Genomic DNA, 18554 nt, shown 5'->3' with positions numbered 1-18554 from the left:
TCTGTATTATCCCGTTTTATTCCTTTCTATACCAGTAGAGAATAAAATCTGTAATCATATCACGGTATGTATCCGGATCATCGGGGCCCGATAAGAACAGGCTCGAAGTCTAGAAAACTGTTCTGTATGTTTAAATAAATTAAATTTTGTCTGAAGATGCCAAAGTGAGATGGTTAAAATTTGCTGGCTTCAGCAAAGTTAATAACTGGCTACATTTGAAATGTGATGGATAATGCCTAGGGTAGCTTTTAACAAAATGTTAATTAGCTTTAAGTGTACATTTATAACTATTAATATAAAGAAATGAAAATTTCGTTCTTTTAAAAAATGGTCTTAATGGCGAGCAGGTCTTAATTCAGGGAATTATATATTTCTAAATAAGAATATTTTCTTTGTGTATTCCATGTAACTATAACAAACATTAAACGCAAACCGTTTATGTTGAGTTATTTCTTGAATTTGAAACATCTACAATGTGAGTACATCAGTTTTCATAATTTCAGGGTCGTTTACAACTTTGGCGACTCTTATTTAATTTTTTCATCTATTTAGCATGAATATACAAACATAAGACAAAGACATAAGTTATTTATATACGGAGTCGAGTTAATTTAGTGTTGTAAACATCGAACCTTGAGTTATACGACGGGTAGTTAATATATTTCGAGACAATGTAGACGGATCTTTATCGTGACTGAAATGAACTCCTAACATACAATTTCTTTCATTCATCTTTACCGGCAAAATTTAACTAAACAAAGTGTAGAACCCCAACATGTGAAAAAACGGACTGCCTGGATGTTTCAAATTTGTATTGCAGACAGTGTACATTGACAAGCTCGACATGACAACATTTGTTTGTAAATTTCAAAGGAGCTTAATGGCTGTTCAAAGCCTCACCATTGCATTACTTGATTCCAAAAATAGCTTTCAAATTGTTCAAGTATATTCAATTTCCAGTTCCTAAGTAATCTGTCATTTGTGATTGTAACACCATGTGTTACAAATATTAACTGGAATATTGCAAGGAAGAACATTTACAAAATGTGAATTCCCATCCAAAAAACTTTTTTCAATTGTTCTAGTAGAAGAGGTATCGTTTGGAGAAATATTGACTCACACACACACACACACGCACACGCGCGCGCGCGCGCACACACGCACGCACACACACACACACACGCACACACACACACACACACGAAAGGCAAAGCGTGAACACAAAACGTCCTTTCACAGAAAGAATTGATTAAAAATAATTAATTGACAAATATCCATGCCGAATTAATTTAAATCCTGGTCATTATCTTGTTTAAATCATATATTATCTTTTGCAAACTTCAAGGAAGCCAGCGATTTCATTTGAAAACGTTTGATTTTAAGTCATTTTTAAAGAAAGGCGTTTCCAAAATATTATTTTTGTCGACAGAGAAACATTAAAGGGTCAGATAGTTAAATCAAGAATGGAAATTTGAGTACTTTTGAGCAACCGGTCGAAATTTCCTCCTTCTATAATGATTTTCACCATGATGCAGGAGATGTTTACAGTCACCCAAAGCAGTTTATATTGCTAATGTTTGCCTACATCAGTTTCAATAAACAACTTTAAAATTGGCAAAATTAAAATTCATAACAATATACATGTACAGTATTTTCTTACACAGTATTTGTTATCTACTTTCTCTGTATAAAAAAATTAAAACACATATATTGGTTTTAAAATAATTTGAAATTAGCATGGAATATCTATCGAAATGCAAATTCGAGAGATGATGAAAATAATAGATGGGCAATTATAAGATCCTTAATTGTTTAAACTACACTAAATATGTAAAACAGAACTTTGCCTCGTAACAGATTAATCAATTGTTTAATAAAAAATTGTATTTTTTGAATTTCAATACTTTAAAAAATAGAATTCGAGGTGTGTATTGTATGTATGTATGTTTATTTTTATGTACATGTATATACTGTATGTGTGTTTGATAATGTTTACATTAACATAATTATTATGTAATATATACATTGTATATTAATAATGTAAGGTATGATGGAGGATGACCTGACCCCCTCATACCTATTACGGGGTAAATAAACAGGGTTAACCAGAGGGGGGGGGGCCTTAAAAATAAAACAAAAGCAAAAAACTGAAGAAAGACAAAAACTGTCTCAAGTTAAAATCCTAGCTTGTTTAAGAGAGTTGATATATAGATCTCAATTTGTCGTTTACTTCAAGCCCAACTTGTGAATGTTGTGGAAATTATAAATTGCTGAACACTACATTTTAGATAGATTTTTACACTGATTAAACACATGTGAGCAAAAATTAGGTACATCAATATTTTAGTTTAAACAAATTATTGTCGTACATAACCTAAAAAAAATTGTGTGCCAAAAGGTATAATTACAGCTGTAGCATGTACAGGGTAGTGATTATGGTTGACTTCCCTTGTTTCACAAGTTAAGATCAAAGTTCCGTGTCAATCTGGGATATCCCCGCCCCTACCAAGACGCCTTCCCTCAATCTTAAAATGCATCACTGGACATTGTCCCTAGCGTAAAGTGTAAAGACGGACATTTGCCCCACCTGTTTGGAAATTTGCTAAATGAATATCAAATGCAGTCTTTATTTCAATAAAAATGCAAAAATATTTATAGTTATGTTTAATGATATTTTATCAGATCGCTACATTTATTACTAAAAATACGCTATATATTTATCTATTTTCAATTTAAAAACTAACCCTTTATGAAAAACTCTATCAAAATATTTTGAAATACATTGTATCACAAAGTATTATATACATGTCGACTTCCTGGTATCGAAAGCCTTACAAATTTGTTTATAAATGTCTATTAATTTATATAGAGAGGAATGTCATGGAAGGAAACCTGGTTGGTTTTGAAAAGAAGAGTTAATGTTATATAAATGTTTTAAAATCGTTCAGTGCCATTTCATACACAACTTATAAGTGATCTTGATCGGTAATTAAGTTGGTTAACTTTATTTCCTTTCTTATATCAAGGCATAACATGAACTTATTTCCAATAAATTGGTAGATATTTTAATGTACCGTTTGATCAAATAGGAGTCAAAGTGAAAAAAATGAAAGAGTTTGTAGGCACTAGCTTATAAATAAGGAGTCCGCTTTATTTCTATATGAGAAGGAAGGCATTTAGTGTTGTTTAGCCTTCTAGTAACAAAGCGAATCAAAGGGGAGCCACTGCGTAATTTTGTGCCGCTTATCTTCCCTTCATTAAAAAGGGCCAATTTATTGCAACATATTCATTTTTTCATTTTTACTGAACTAAGAATATAAAAAAAAATTAGATTTATAAGTTAAATACTTGGTGTTTACAAGCATGTGAATGTTTACATTTGTTGTTGTTGTTGCATTGTTGTACATGTACCGGAAGTTTACAATTTAACATGTTAATTGGGAGCACCTGCTACGAGACAACGCGAGAAAGACACTGTTTTGATGTTGCTAGGATGACAATATAGAAATTGTCAGGCTCGTTTATCACAACTACCGGTAAATAAAGAGATCGGAACCTAAGTACGGCTAAACATTAAGTGAAAACTGTGGAATGGCAAGTTATTTAAAGGAATTAGAGAGGGAAGGGGCTCTCCCAGCCATCCGAACAACTTCTGGAACGTTTGAATCGAGCAGAAGAGTAAATTTTGAGGATGACCGTTACACCCGATCCCGATCCCCTACAAGTGGCGTCTACGGGCACCGATCTGAAAGCCCAATGTTTCAACCAAGGCCTCCATCACCTGGAGCGGCAGGAAGAAGATCGGCACAAGAGGTAACATTACACTTTAAAGTCATTATTTAATTAAATGTATTGGCGGCATGCATGTACTGACTAGTTTTTGTTTACTTTAAAAATTAAAATGTTACCACTATAAATTAAATAAAGTTGCCATGTTTGCTAGTGATTGGTATCCATGTCCATTTAGGCTTTTTTTTCTCAGCAACATTTATGCATGCCATATGGTGATATCATATAGTCTGTTTTAAAATTTGCAGGATCTAAAAAGTAGTGATATCAAATCTTTAATTAAGGAACCGACATGTTTCTATAGTTAATTAGTCAAATTAATTAGACTTGTCAAAAAGACATTAAGGTAATTTTGGATTTCTCGTTCATTTCATTACTTCAACTTCAATAAATTCCCTGGATACTGTTCAGCAGTTTTACTGTCTGTGCTACCAGGCTGTTTGATTTTAACACATTTAAGTAGTGAATTTATGGAAAAGAGTCAACTCGGCCCTATACCAACTCGGCACGGGTCAACTCGGCCAACTTTACATTTGTTAAGGTAAATGAATAATAAGAAATATCTTATTATTATATAGTTATACATAGTAATTCTGCCGAAATAAAGTATATTTAGAAAAAAAATGTTATTTATTTGTCTTATATTTATAAACTCTCTCTGTCAAACTACGTAAATAACCGAGGTATATTAAGTGAAAAAGCAAGACTTGTTTCCCTTAGTTTCCATTCGCTTGCAAGATAATGCAAATTTAGTCGTGTTTAAATCGCTAGTTTGGGGCGATTAAATGTCCGATTTTAAAATTTGTTACACCAATTAAAAGCTGGTGATCTTAGCTTCCTCTCAGTATATATGTCAACACATTGTTTGACACTGAAGGTCTTAAAATTTACGGTTAAACCTACCACGAGTCAGAAATACTGTGAGATACGCAATCAGTTATCTTTACTCGCAATTCTACTGATAAGAAAAAAGATAAACTTATACAGAATCACAGAAGAACGCCCAACACGACAAAATTGAAAATGTTGCAGGTCGGTTTGATTGAGCCTGTTCATGGACGGTACTGGAAAGTGCAAGTTACCGTCCACGCCCCCAAAGCCTGTCTGCTGCTAGTTCTGAAACTGTTAATCCGTGTTTTATAAATAATTACAATAATAACAATAAAATGTGATAACACAAACCTAAATATTAATAATTAAAAAGTGGGCCGAGTTGACCCGTACCGAGTTGGAATAGGGCCGAGCTGACTCTGGGGCCGAGTACGTTTTAGGGCCGAGCTGACCCGGATTCGAATTCTATAGCATGACATCCTCTACCACTTTAATCATTTATTGATCAGATTATATCATAATGAATCAGATGCTGATTATAAGTATTTTGTCATTGATTAATTATTTTGGATATTTTACAATATTCATCATAAATGAAAATAAGAATTGAATGCCTTTGAGTACATTTAATGCAATGTAATTATGAACCTAATAGCTACTTCTCCAAATCCCTTCTTAGGGCTAAGACATGCTCATAGCAAAGAAGGCAGGTCAAATCATTACAAGCACCAGGGATGATAATAGTTACCCGTCATGATTAACTTTGGATGTGGTACTACAAATGGCCTTTTTTATTAGCTCACCGGAGCATGCTCAGGGTGAGCTTTTAGGATCAATGATTGTCCGTGTTCCGTCCGTGGTCCGTCCGTCGTCCGTCCGTTCACATTTTGTTGTTAACACTCTAGCGGTCGCATTTTTGCCTCAATTATCATCAAACTTGGTCAGGATGCTTATCTAGTTGATAGCTCGAATGAGTTCGAACATGGGTCATCTCGGATGAAAAACTAGGTCACAAGAGCTAAAAAAAGAAAAACCTTGTTAACACTCTAGAGGTCACATTTTTGCCTCAATCATCATCAAACTTGGTCAGGATGTTTGTCTAGGTGATAGCTCAGATGAGTTCGAACATGGGTCATCTCGGATGAAAAAGTAGGTCACCGGAGCTAAAAATAGAAAAACCTTGTTAACACTCCAGCGGTCACATTTTTGCCTCAATCATCATCAAACTTTGTCAGGATGCTTATCTAGTTGATATCTAGGATGAGTTCAAACATGGGTCATCTCAAATGAAAAACTAGGTCACAAGAGCTAAAAATAGAAAAACCTTGTTAACACTCTAGCGGTCACAATTTTGCCTCAATCATCATCAAACTTGGTCAGGATGTTTGTCTAGGTGATAGCTTGAATGAGTTCGAACATGGGTCATCTCGGATGAAAAGTAGGTCACAAGAGCTAAAAATAGAAAAACCTTGTTAACACTCTAGCAGTCACATTTTGGCATCAATCATCATCAAACTTTGTCAGGAAGCTTGTCTAGGTGATAGCTCGGATGAGTTCGAACATGGGTCATCTCTGATGAAAAAGTAGGTCACTGGAGCTAAAAATAGAAAAACCTTGTTAACACTCTAGCGGTCACATTTTTGCATCAATCATCATCAAACTTGGTCAAGATGCTTGTCTAGGTGATAGCTCGGATGAGTTTGAACATGGGTCATCTCAGATGAAAAACTAGGTCACCGGAGCTAAAAATAGAAAAACCTTGTTAACACTCCAGCAGTCACATTTTTGCCTCAATCATCATCAAACTTGGTCAGGATGCTTATCTGATAGCTCGGATGAGTTCGGACATGGGTCATCTCGGATGAAAAACTAGGTCACAAGAGCTAAAAATAGAAAAACCTTGTTAACACTCTAGCGGTCACAATTTTGCCTCAATCATCATCAAATTTAATCAGGATGTTTGTCTAGTTGATAGCTTGGATGAGTTTGAACATTGGTCATCTCGGATGAAAAACTAGGTCACAGGAGCTAAAAATAGAAAAATCTTGTTAACACTCTAGTGGCTACTGTTTTGATCCAAATATCCTGTAAATTGGTCTGAAAGTTTGTTTTGATGATTTCTAAGTCAAGTTCGAACATGGGTCATCTTGGATGAAAAACTAGGTCACACCGCCCAAATATTGAAAAACCTTGTTAACATTCTAGTGGTCACATTTTCGACTCAATTATCATCAAACTTGGTCAGGATGCTTGTCTAGGTAATTGCTCGGATGAGTTCGAAATCGCATGTGAAACTAGGTCACCGGAGCTAAAAATAGAAAAATTTTGTTAACACTCTAGTTGCTACTGTTTTGATCCAAGTATCCTGGAAATTGGTCTGAAAGTTTGTTTTGATGATTTCTAGGTCAAGTTTGAATATGGGTCACCTGGGTAAAAAACTAGGTCACACTGCTCAAATATGGATAATCCTTGTTAACACTGTAGTGGTCACATTTTTGACTCACCTGTCATGAGACTTGGTCAGAATGCTTGTCTAGATAATTGTTTGGATGAGTTTGATGGGTCAGGTGAGCGATCTAGGGCCATCATGGCCCTCTTGTATAGATTATTTGATAGATTGTTACTTCTTACCAACATATAAAGAATAGGAAAATATATAATAATAATATATATTATATCACTTTCACCAGTACTTAATCTCACATGGTGAGAATATTGTGAAACCTGACAGGGGCTAAAAATTGCTACATGCATTCAGCAGTTCTTTAGGCGAAATATATGGCCACTTTTAACCTTTCTTTCTTCTTTAAGTGACTATTTCTTAAATATAACGACAGATAGAGTTTATATCATTGTTTTAGTGCAAAGCATATTGACGATACATTGATATCGGATAACAAATATCAGCGATACACTGGTATATTTATAAATACCCCTAATTTCTTGTATATAATTAACTTTCATACCTCAATACCTGTTTAAATGATTTAAGTAAAATACATATTTTGTTCATCCAAATATGATCTGATCATTTTCTTTGTCATCACTGATATCAAATGTGTCCATTATGTAACAACAGCTTAGTATTAGACATGCCCACCTGCTTTTTTATATGTTTTACAATGTAGGTGAATTTTCATAATTTGCAAACATTTAATTAAATAATCAAAATTATTAATTTTTTCAAATGTGTATAGATTATTGATCGACAGAAAAATATTAAAAACATACATCATTTCGCAACATTAAATCACTCCTTTTCCTTTTTTGGCTTATCAGTATAGGTTAAAGTTTATTAGTACATATTTACTAAATTAAATTGGTCAGGTGTGGCTGTCCGTGCAACCAATTTAACTTTGTAAATAGGTACTAATAGATTTTAACCAGCAAAGTGTTTTAAATTATTTTATAAATTATTCTATAAACAGTCGAACAGTTTGATGATTTACTAAAGTAAATATGTCGTTATGATTCGTTTAAAATACTACATTATCCTATTAGTCATAAAATAATTTCAAACACTAAAAGTAAAATATTGATTTATTGGTGTATCATTGATATTTGTCATCTGATATTGATATATTGTCAATATGCTTTTGCTCTGAATCAATAACAGCTCTAGTTTTAATTTTAAAACCATATGAATTGTTCCTGTATTTAAGCAAATAGGTCACCTGTCATTTCTGTCAGCCCAGAGTTACAGATAACTTATTGATACATTAACTTACTTCTCTATTGGAAAAAATACTGGAGCAGAAGCTAGGTCATATTGATTTTTGTTGGAACTCAGAACAATTAGTTTCCATAGCAACTAAAGCAAATACAAGCATAAACATCTCAGATCTAAGTTGTTAATTAGCTGATTCATAAAAAAAAGAGATAATTATTATTATGCCAATTGAATAATTTATAAAATTAGTTTTTTTATCAATCTTTAATTTATTTTGATGTTCATATAGTGAAGAGAACAAATGAAGCATAAAAAATGCAACATATCATTTCACGTTACATTTTCACTAAACCAGCATGTAATGGGATTTCTAAATGATATACAGCGATTTTGGCTTTATAACAGTGTTGCTATGATAGTTTTTAATTAGAAAACATCATGAGGCATGCTATGCTGTCTCTAAATGGAATCAACTATTCATGAAGCAGTAAACTGTATGAAGTTTAATTGGTTCCACCTTTAATTTCAAAGATTAGAAGAATTTTTTATGATTTTGTACATTTATGCGTATAATTATCAATGTAATACTCACTGTGTTCAGTTACTGTTTACTTTTGTTTATTATTACTCAATATTAGATTATCAATATAAAAAAATTAATTTTTTTTCACAGCTTCAAGATCAGGTAAAAGTGTTCAGAGAAGAAATACAGAAGAAAGATGCACTTATACAACAGTTGTCAAGGTAAATTTGGTTTATACATGTATTTATGAATCTTTAAGTAAGAAAATAGAACTTGATAAAAAAATATTTTGATAAATGCTTATAATTAGTTATTAGAAATTCTTCAATTGGATAAAAGAAATAATTCTAGTTGTAAAATGTGATATTATTTCTTTGTAATTTGATTTTATTATGAACAGAAAGCACTTGTATTTTGCATAGTCATTCACCAACAATCTTCTATTTTCAGTATGGAGTCAGTCACCAAAGTCCCTGTTAGAAGCCAAGCAGACTCTATCCGGGTAAGTTTGTCCAAATAAAACAGTGCTTTTTATCTTTTACTAAAGAATTGAAGTAGAATATTTTCACTGACTTTTGTGTAAATGTACTATAATCTAAGTTACATTCAAGCAAAATTTGTTTGATTCATGCAAATTACCATTTTGGGGAAAAAATAGTTTGCTCAATTAAATGAATTACAACATAGTCTTGTACACCATAATGTTATGATAAATGAATCATATTGTGTTTTTCTGACCACAAATATTTTTTCATTTTTCAGTTGGAGCATATATATATGGGTGATAGACAAAGCCTCGATGCAGCACGCAGTGAACTTGCTGCCCTGCAAGTTAGAACTGAAAAACAAGAAAATAAGGTACAAATACTTGAAATATTTTCCACAGTATAAAACAGTGTGTTCATAAATTGAGTGTTTTAGTATAAATGTCATAACATTTTAAATTTTTTTAAAGGATTTTATTTTTTTCAAAATAACTGCTTGACATATAATATTACACTTACTAAATATAACATTAAAGTTAATTATTTTTATTTGTCTCAACTCTAGATTAGAGAATTGGATAATGAGTTAGAAATTAGAGATGTCAGGATAAAAGAATTACAGTTACAAATGGAAACAGGACGTGAGAATGAGCGCAGACTACAGTCTTTGGTTGAGTCACTACGCAGCCAGGTCGTTGACCTTGAAGGTCGTGCCGGAGCTATAGAATCTGTAGCAAGTCGAAGTGAAGTGACAGTGTCGGCATTACAAAAAGAAAACAAAGCATCAAATGAAAGAATAGTTGAACTTGAATCAAGGCAAAGGTATTGAATACTTAATGAACTATCTCCTTATATTGTATTGTAAACACCCAATATTTTCAACTTTTGTAATGAACTTACCCTACTTTGAATTAGAAACAGTTCTTTGCAAGGTGTTGAAATTTCATCTTGAAATTAATAATAAAATTGAGCAGTCAATAGTATTAAGTCAGGTATGGGAGCTGTGGGATGGTTGAGCTAAATTGTTTACTTAAGGTTTCAAGCAAAGTGATTGAAGAGTTATTTTGAGGGCGTAGTCGACTGACAACACGTTAAATTTAAGAAATAGTCCCTTAAAGTGTTAATTTGATCTTATCCTATCACAATGTAGAGAATTTTTGACTAAATTCAATTAAAAGTATAACAGTTGTTATAATACAACTAGGTGTCACAAAAAAAATCTGCAACTTATCTTTTATAATAAAAAAGGAACAAAGTTTAAAATGTGTTTCTTTGATATTTTTATCAATGAAAGATCACCATGTTATGAAAAGGTCTCATTATTGTTTGTCAGGAAACTCTTAGAAGAGAGGGAAGAAGCCCAGGCCAGAGCTGAATTGCTGGACAGACGTTTTAGAGAACATTTTGCACAATTTGCAAGTATTTTGAAATTTGAGAGTATTTCTGGAGGAGTACCTACACCAGAAGAAATTATCAGACAGGTATGTTAGTGAATTGAAAGTTTTAAAATACATGTAGTTTGATATGGAAGTGATTTATTATTATTTTGTTAAAGGGTTTAGTATTTAAATGTAGAACCATTTGATAGCCTGCTATGTTTGAAATCTTAAGTTTTGTTACATGACCTTCATGTTATGATGACACATTTTTAAAACAATTTAAAATATCAATTCAAAATCTTCGGTTTGATATCTGATATGTTTGTGAAGCTTTAAACTTATATGTCTGTTCCAAATAATTTTTGTAAAGAAATTTAAAAGTCTTTCATTTCTAAGTATGAGATAACACTTTTTTTGTTATTACACAGATTTCAGCACAAGCAGAAGAGAATGCAATGCTTAAAGGGAAACTACTCACACTTACTGAAACTCTCAACAACTCTGAGCTGGAAACCAAAGCAAGCAGAGAAACAATTATGAGACTGGTTTCAGAAATGGGTAAAGAGCAGCAGACACAGTCTAAATATGCATCAGAATTAGACCATCTCAGATCTGTAAGTAAAATTTGCGTGTGTGTCTATATGATTTCTAACTTCCTATAAATTCTGCTTATGTTCACTTTTTTCTGTACTTTCTTTGCTGATTGTAGCACTATTTTGGCATGCTGTGGTAGTGTAGATTTGTTTCCCTTCTACTTTGTTTAGAGTTTGCTGTGCCATTCCCTAATGGGCCTGGTTATGTGTGCAAAATCTACCTAAACTGTATTTTATGAAAAATATTAAAGGTAAAAAATCCAAACCTAGCTCTGCTATATCTTGGTCCACATTGATTTTGTTTCTTCTGTTTCCTACCCTGGCTCCTCTCTCTTGTCTTTTTGAAAATTATTTGCAGTAACAGATTTTTCTGAAAATTTAATAAGTAAAGAATTTACTTTATATATTTTCCACAGAAGTAAGTTTTACAGAAGGCAGTTTTATTTGTTTGGGATATTCTTGAGTCTTTTTAGAAAAAAGAAATATACAAGAGACAAAGATATTACCAATAGCTCTGTTTTAATATTTTTTAACAAATATATTAAATATTTTTGCAATTTTTTAAATTTGAAAAATGCAACATATATATTCTGCTTAGTGCTTTCTGAACACTGCATAAATAATTCTATATGGCAAACAAGTAGTAGCAAATGCATAATACAAAACATGACATTGTAGAGGAGCAGGGATCGTTACCGTAGTTACGATGTCACTGAACCACGCCCTATGAGATCTTGTTTGAAATCCCCAACTCATCACAGGGATCGTAGTCTATCTAGGGTAGGTCAGGTCATGCACCTAGGAATAAAATATCTTCTTGTGGCTTTTAGATTTATAAATTTAACTTGTTACTGTGTTTGACATTTGAGCCGCGACATGAGAAAACGAACATAATGGGTTTGTGACCAGCATGGATCCAGACCAGCCTGCGCATCCGTGCAGTCTGATCAGAATCCATGCTGTTCGCTATCAGTCTCTTTACTTGTTATAGGGTCTGTAAGTGAACAGCAAAGATCCTGATCAGACTGCTCAGATGCACAGGCTGGTCTGGATCCATGCTGGTCGCAAACACATTATGTTGGTGACGCGGCTCATATCTTTTTAGTATATTAGCACTTAACCTGCTGAATTGTAATGGATTTGCCCTGCTTTGAATTTGGAACGGTCCATTAAAAGTTTAAGAGATTTCAATGTCAGAATATAAAATTTGAGTACTATACGATCAGTACAACTGTATAGACTCTGGCCAGACTGCATGGATATAAAGGCTGGCCTAGCTCTATACACTGGTGGCAAAGGATGGTCACTTTTGAATTCAGGATGCCTCCAGATGAGCGAAAATATTTCGATAGATTTAAACTTGAGAAAAAATGTACTAAGAGTTTAGGAAAAGTAGAAAGATTCAAGATTTGAGTAATCATTTACATGTTATGGGCGATAAATGGTTATTTTTTCATTATGTGTTACTTTATTTCTACTGCGTTACTAACGCAGTAAGGGCAATTTTTGCATATTTTGACCTCTTTTTGTAATTAACATGGGTTGAAAGTGCCATTGATAATGTGTACATTGCTTCCTTTTGGTTAATATACAGTATTATGCTTTTAATTACCATTCCAAAATTTTCACGAAAATAAGCATTAATCTGGAGGCATGCTGCTTTAAGGGTTTAAAAAAATGTTTCTAAGTGTGACTATTTAATACCTGGGCATTTTTTTTTCTGTACTTTTAAAAGCACTTGTTCAAATAATATTGCTTTTCCTCTAACATATTCTTGTAGTAAAGTTTATCATGTAGAAGCTTAATGAAATTCAGCTTTATATTTGTTTTTGATACTAATTAAAAACTGAAATTTATTGAATTATTATAACCAAGTATGTTTTCAATTAAAAATTTAAGTTGCCTTTTATGAATATTCTTCCAATTGAACCCTAATACAATAAGAAATGGAAAGTGTCATACAAAACAGTCATAACTTACCTTTCAAGAGTTATGATACAGTTGTTTTGACAATATGGTTTAAATTTCATTCTAAATTGCATACTTCATAACATAAAAGTTAATTTGACAAACATTTTTTTGGTCTTATCTGTATACCATATTTTTTTACTTGATATATACTGAATTGATGATAACAAATTCATTATCAGCAAAGTGTTTTAAGTTTTATAAACAAGATAACTTAGAAAAGATGGAATTTAGGGTTAAAAAAGTAATTTAACAATATTTTATATATTTGATATGGTATTGAATAGTTAATAGATAAGATTTTGATAAGTGTTTAATTCATAAAATTATAGGAGAGAGACCGAGAACGTGGAGTGAGAAAAGATTATGAAATGGAGATAGGTATGCTAAAAGAACGTTTAGAAGCCTCACAGAGAACGATAGATGCTCAACGTAATGAACTTGATATGAGGGACGGTCGCCTTAACTCACTTGAACAAGAATTACGATCCCATACCACTAAAATACACAGTACCAGCAGCCAGCATGTTTACTTCCGAGATCAGCTTATTAAGATCCTAGGCGATATTGATTCACACTGTGACGATGAATACATCAGACGTAGAATTGAAAATCTACTTTTCTCCAACAGAGATCTAAGAAATGTAAGCTGGCGAAGTTTTTTTTTTTTTTCATAAAATTATTTGTAATATAATTCTTTACAAATCTTATTGAAATTCAAGTGATTCATACAAAATGGTGTTAAATTGTAATCCATATATTAAACAAAAAAGGAGATGCAGCGATTTAGATAAACAAATTGTTCAAAATGGTAGTAACAAAATCAGTCATATATCACATTAAAAAAAACATAAATCTAGTCAAATGATATTTAATATAGTTGAATATATCAAAGTTGTTTTTTTGTTTTTGTTTTTTTTTGTTGTTGCTGTTTTCAAAATGATGTTTATTGGTATTTTTACCTTTAGAAAAATGAAGATTTAGAGATTAGACTGAAGGAATTAACAGAACAACTTGAGACTCAGTACGGGCTTCACAAGAGTGCTGCTGCACGAGCGAGGAAAGCCGAGGCAGATGCTGCAGAGTTCCAGCAGCGACTACAATCAGCTGAGGGTGAATTGGTAGCTGGTGATGTCATGCGGGACGGATTCAGATCTGATAAAGAATCAGTATGTATCTGCTTTAGTTTAATGAAATATCATAAATTCAGAGTAGATTTGAATTAATAATTCACATATCAAAATGTAATGATAATAGTTTAATTGTCATGTTCTGGTTCTTAAACTCATAAGATTTTGGTATTGTTTTGATATTTTACTTTTTTAAGCTGACGAAAAACTTAAAAATTGATAATGTCCTTTGATAGTTCAGCAAGAAAGTTTTAATTATACATGTATTGAAAACAACTGTAGGGATTTTCATTGAAATTTTGTTTGAAATATCATTAATCATTTTTGATGACATTATTTTCTTGTTTTATTCCAGTACATGAGATGTTTACAACGTTTAGGTGAGGCAATGAAAATGGACCGTATCTCAATTGACCTAGGTATGGATATGACCATTGATGCACTTATTGCACGCGCAGAACAACTTGTCAAGCTTGAGAGAGATGCTCTTGCGGACCGCAGCACACACATTTACAATCTCCAACGCAAAGTGAAATCTCTGAAGGAGCAACTAGAAAGCAAAGACTTACACATAGACTTATTAAGGAAAAAGATCACATCTTTAGAGGAGAAGATTCTCGGAAAGTCAACTATTGAAAGGGAGAGAGATTCGGAACTGTTGAGAATCAGAAAGATGGAGAAATTAATAGAGAAGTACAAGATACAGTTAGGTGATGCAAGACAAGAAATTACCAACCTTAAAGCAGAACTTCTAGGATCTAGTGAACTCAGGGTTTGTACTTTTTATTATTTTTTTTATTATTTTTTTTTTGTGAATCTGAGTGAAATAAGTGTATTTAATGTTAACATGTATATCTAAAAATAAAAATATTTTATTTGGCTTTCTCAAGCAAATGTATCTTTTTGAATGTTTGTCTGACTTAACTTATTCATTAATACCATTCAGTATTAAATTTGTTCATAGCAATAAAAGTAATGTTTAAAAAAAACTTACCGGCATCAGATATTTGATAAAATATTGAAGCAAAAGTAACGTGTTATATATATATGTTCAGGTACGAACATTAGAGCAACGAAAAGAGACAGAGGAACTTGCTAACCAGGTGCAAGAACTAGAGAAACTTCGTAGAAAACAAGCTCACAAGATACGCGAGCTTAAGATGGAGATCGACTCTACAACAACATCATCTCAGGAAAACCGTGTTGTCGCAGATAATGCCGTTCAGGCCCTTTCCAGTGAACTCAAAACAACTAAAACTGCACTCTCCACCATTCAACAAAGAGAGAAACAGGTAAAAAATAATAGTCTGATTGTATTGAATATTTCTAAAATTCCAGGCATTAGTTTCAGTTTTTGCAAGAATATTTTCATTTGTACCAAGAAAAAAATGAATTATGCACTTGATGGCAGAAAAGGGAGATTTAAGATGACTTTTTAGTAAAAATTGTTTTAATTAGGGCAAAACTGTTCAGAATATTTAAATTTAAAGGAATATGGTTTGTTGTTGCTTTTCTTTGAAGAAACAAATTTGTGTTTATTTAACAATATGTAGTAATAGAGGCTGTGAATGGTCAGCATGAAAATATATCTTAGAATAAAGTTGTTGCAATAGTAAGATTTATATTTTGTCTTTTACAGTTGATTGATTTCCGTCATGTTGTTGCAAGAATGCTGGGATTAGATATCAATACCTTGGCGATCCCAGACTACGAGATAATCAGTCGTCTTGAAAAGCTCATTTCAGCACATCATAGTCATACGTTTACAACATTGAGTCTGGAGGAAGCTCTTGCTGACATGGAGGACGGCTTTTTCTGCGGGTACCGCGATCACCAACACACCATGGGGGAAACTGAGTCACACAATATTCGCAAGTCACGTGAACGTGTGAAAAGAAAAGCACTCAAAGCTAGGGCTAGATCATGTTCACCAACCAGGAGAATAACTCCTAAATGTTATTGAAGTCAATATTGAATAGGGTGAATTTTAAGACAAATTAAATACTGTAGAAAGGACGTAGATGAATATACCCTATCCATGTGTAGTGACTCTATCCGTCTTGGCAGTTTCTTTCAAAAGTAGTTAACAAAAAGTTTAGAATAAAACCATGTAAGACATAGGAAACTGTTTTAAGATACAAGTTAAAAAAAAAGGGTAAAGAAAAGAGACGTAGTCCAGTTGTTGAACTTACTAACCATTTTCCTGATTTTTCAGAAAATGTTTTTTTGTTTTTTTTTGGTGACAAATGTCATTTTTGAGTGAGATTAAAGAAAGAGTAATTTATAGAATCATGAAAAGATTATAGGTTGATAAAAACGTTATGTGCTCAGTTATTTGAACAATTATAATTATGCTTAATTTGGTTCATCATATGGATTTATCATGGCAGTACAATAAAGGGCAAGCGCAGTAAAATTGATCATGTTTAATTTTTATGAAATCAAGTGCTTGGTTTTGCATTCATGTACACACAAATATGTTAATATGTTCTGATATGCTTAAATTATGTACTTTATCATAAGACAAATCCATTTTTTATTAGGAATTGTATTAAACAGAACAAGAATATGAAATCACCTGTGATATATTATATTAATATATATATATATATTATAATTGAAGTTGTTTAGATTATAAGTACTAACAAAGATTGTTTACATGTAATTTGAGAGTCGTATCATTCTTATACCTATTTCTTTAGTAAATGAGATAGAATAAAAAAAAGTAAATAAAAATGCAGAAATCTTACACATTTTTGAAATTGTATGTTAGTTCTCTATATTTATTGAAAATTGTTTTTTAAGGAATCTTGTTACAAATTTATATTTAATAACTGTACTATTATACATGTATGTTAGAAAAAATAATATATCAAGGCATGTTAATCAAACATTTTTTTGTCTTAGATTAAGCTTGTAGAATAAGTTTGTTTGTATGAAGCATGGCACGGCTGTTGCATTTAATCACTGCACTGTCTGAACGCATTTTAATCTAGGCTAGACTTTATTGTATTTATATATAATGTCCTGCCGATTTTGATATTACTACTGCAAAGATCTGCTTATATTGGTGGGGGAACAGTGTGTTATACTTGTGCTCATAGGGAATAAAATGCCTTATATTTTGGGTTCACAATTTTCAGAAGAAAATCTTATAAGCTCAGAGTCTTTTGAAGTTGTTTTCTATGTTGTTTTATTTTTTATGTCTCCATAGTAATGATGTTCAAAATCCTGGTGCTTGTTGTAAAGAGGAATTTGATGAACACACCGTCTTATAAAAAAAATCAATTAAAAAAATGTTAAAAACAGGTATTTGAAAAATCTCTTTATAATTTAACATTTTTTTATTTCATTGTTTTGTTTGAAAATAAATTAGGTCAGTAGAATTTAAGAATGGAGTAGAAAACATGTAGTAAAAAATTTCTCTGGCAACAGAAAGTGCTCAAAATAAAACAAAATATGATTGATTTTTAATATGATGTTATTTTTAGATAATTAAATACTGTTTAGAAGTATACATTTAGTTCATTGTGCATGGGGAATTTGGTATGCTATTATTAGATTAAAATGCACATTCTGTTTAACCTTTATGTAACCAGATTACATTATTATTGTCAAAGTAGACAATGAATTTTAATAAGCATTTTTATCATTAATGACAATATTTAATATTCATTTTTTTAAACCTTTGTTCATACCATACAAATGGTTAAATTCTTTTTAATTTATTTGATTTATTACATCATATTTTTCCAGGCCAAAATCACTTAATCAGAAGAATAAAAAAAAAAATTGTTTTATTTTTTAATTTCTGATTATTTTAAACATCTAAATGAGTTTGTTTTTGTAAATTTGTTACAAATAAAAACTAAAAATCAAACTACAGTAAATGCTCAGAAAAAAGTAAATAAAGTGTTTCAATGTATATATTATTGCACAAAAGATTTTTTTGTACATATATTTCTTTCATTATTATATTTGTCCATTTTACATCTTACATTTTATACATTTGTTATATATTTTATTATATTGTACAGAGTAGCTGTTAACTTGGACATTTTTTTTTTAAATCTTGACTAATTGATAAAATTATGTTCTCTGTTTTTTTTATTTTTTTTTTTGCAATAGGTAGTCATGTATAGTACAGTCTGTGATACCATCTCTATGAATAAAACTACTGCCAGGA

The 18554-nt window shown here is 31.7% G+C and overlaps 1 protein-coding gene across 2 annotated transcripts; it reads left to right on the top strand.

The window, feature by feature from the left end:
* The first annotated feature begins 3398 nt into the window (after window positions 1-3398).
* LOC132713854 (coiled-coil domain-containing protein 170-like) lies at window positions 3399-18554 on the top strand. 2 transcript variants are annotated; one of them, XM_060696550.1, is made up of 13 exons: window positions 3399-3813; window positions 8964-9034; window positions 9264-9315; window positions 9576-9671; window positions 9864-10120; window positions 10632-10779; window positions 11106-11291; window positions 11949-12050; window positions 13571-13882; window positions 14207-14407; window positions 14724-15140; window positions 15424-15660; window positions 16008-18554. In XM_060696550.1, the coding sequence occupies exons 1-13, from the start codon at window positions 3592-3594 to the stop codon at window positions 16329-16331; spliced, it is 2625 nt and encodes an 874-aa protein (XP_060552533.1). In that variant the 5' UTR covers window positions 3399-3591; the 3' UTR covers window positions 16332-18554. The 2 variants fall into 2 exon arrangements, with proteins under 2 accessions (XP_060552533.1, XP_060552542.1); XM_060696559.1 differs by lacking the exon at window positions 11949-12050 and having other exon boundaries at window positions 3409-3813.

The sequence above is a fragment of the Ruditapes philippinarum genome, unplaced genomic scaffold (genome assembly GCF_026571515.1).
Source record: "Ruditapes philippinarum isolate M1 unplaced genomic scaffold, ASM2657151v2 ctg635_1_1_1_1, whole genome shotgun sequence".
NCBI classification, from domain to species: Eukaryota; Metazoa; Mollusca; class Bivalvia; order Venerida; family Veneridae; genus Ruditapes; species Ruditapes philippinarum.
The sequence above is the reverse complement of the archived record's forward strand: the minus strand, read 5'-3'. Positions and strand labels throughout refer to the sequence as shown.

What these genes read in the sequence shown, in the direction of transcription:
- LOC132713854 (XM_060696550.1), top strand. Translation starts at nt 3,592, where the DNA reads ATGGCAAGTTATTTAAAGGAATTAGAGAGGGAAGGGGCTCTCCCAGCC. An exon ending in CAGAAGAAATTATCAGACAG is followed by an intron (nt 10,780 to 11,105) that starts GTATGTTAGTGA and finishes GTTATTACACAG; the next exon opens with ATTTCAGCACAAGCAGAAGA. An exon ending in TTCAACAAAGAGAGAAACAG is followed by an intron (nt 15,661 to 16,007) that starts GTAAAAAATAAT and finishes TGTCTTTTACAG; the next exon opens with TTGATTGATTTCCGTCATGT.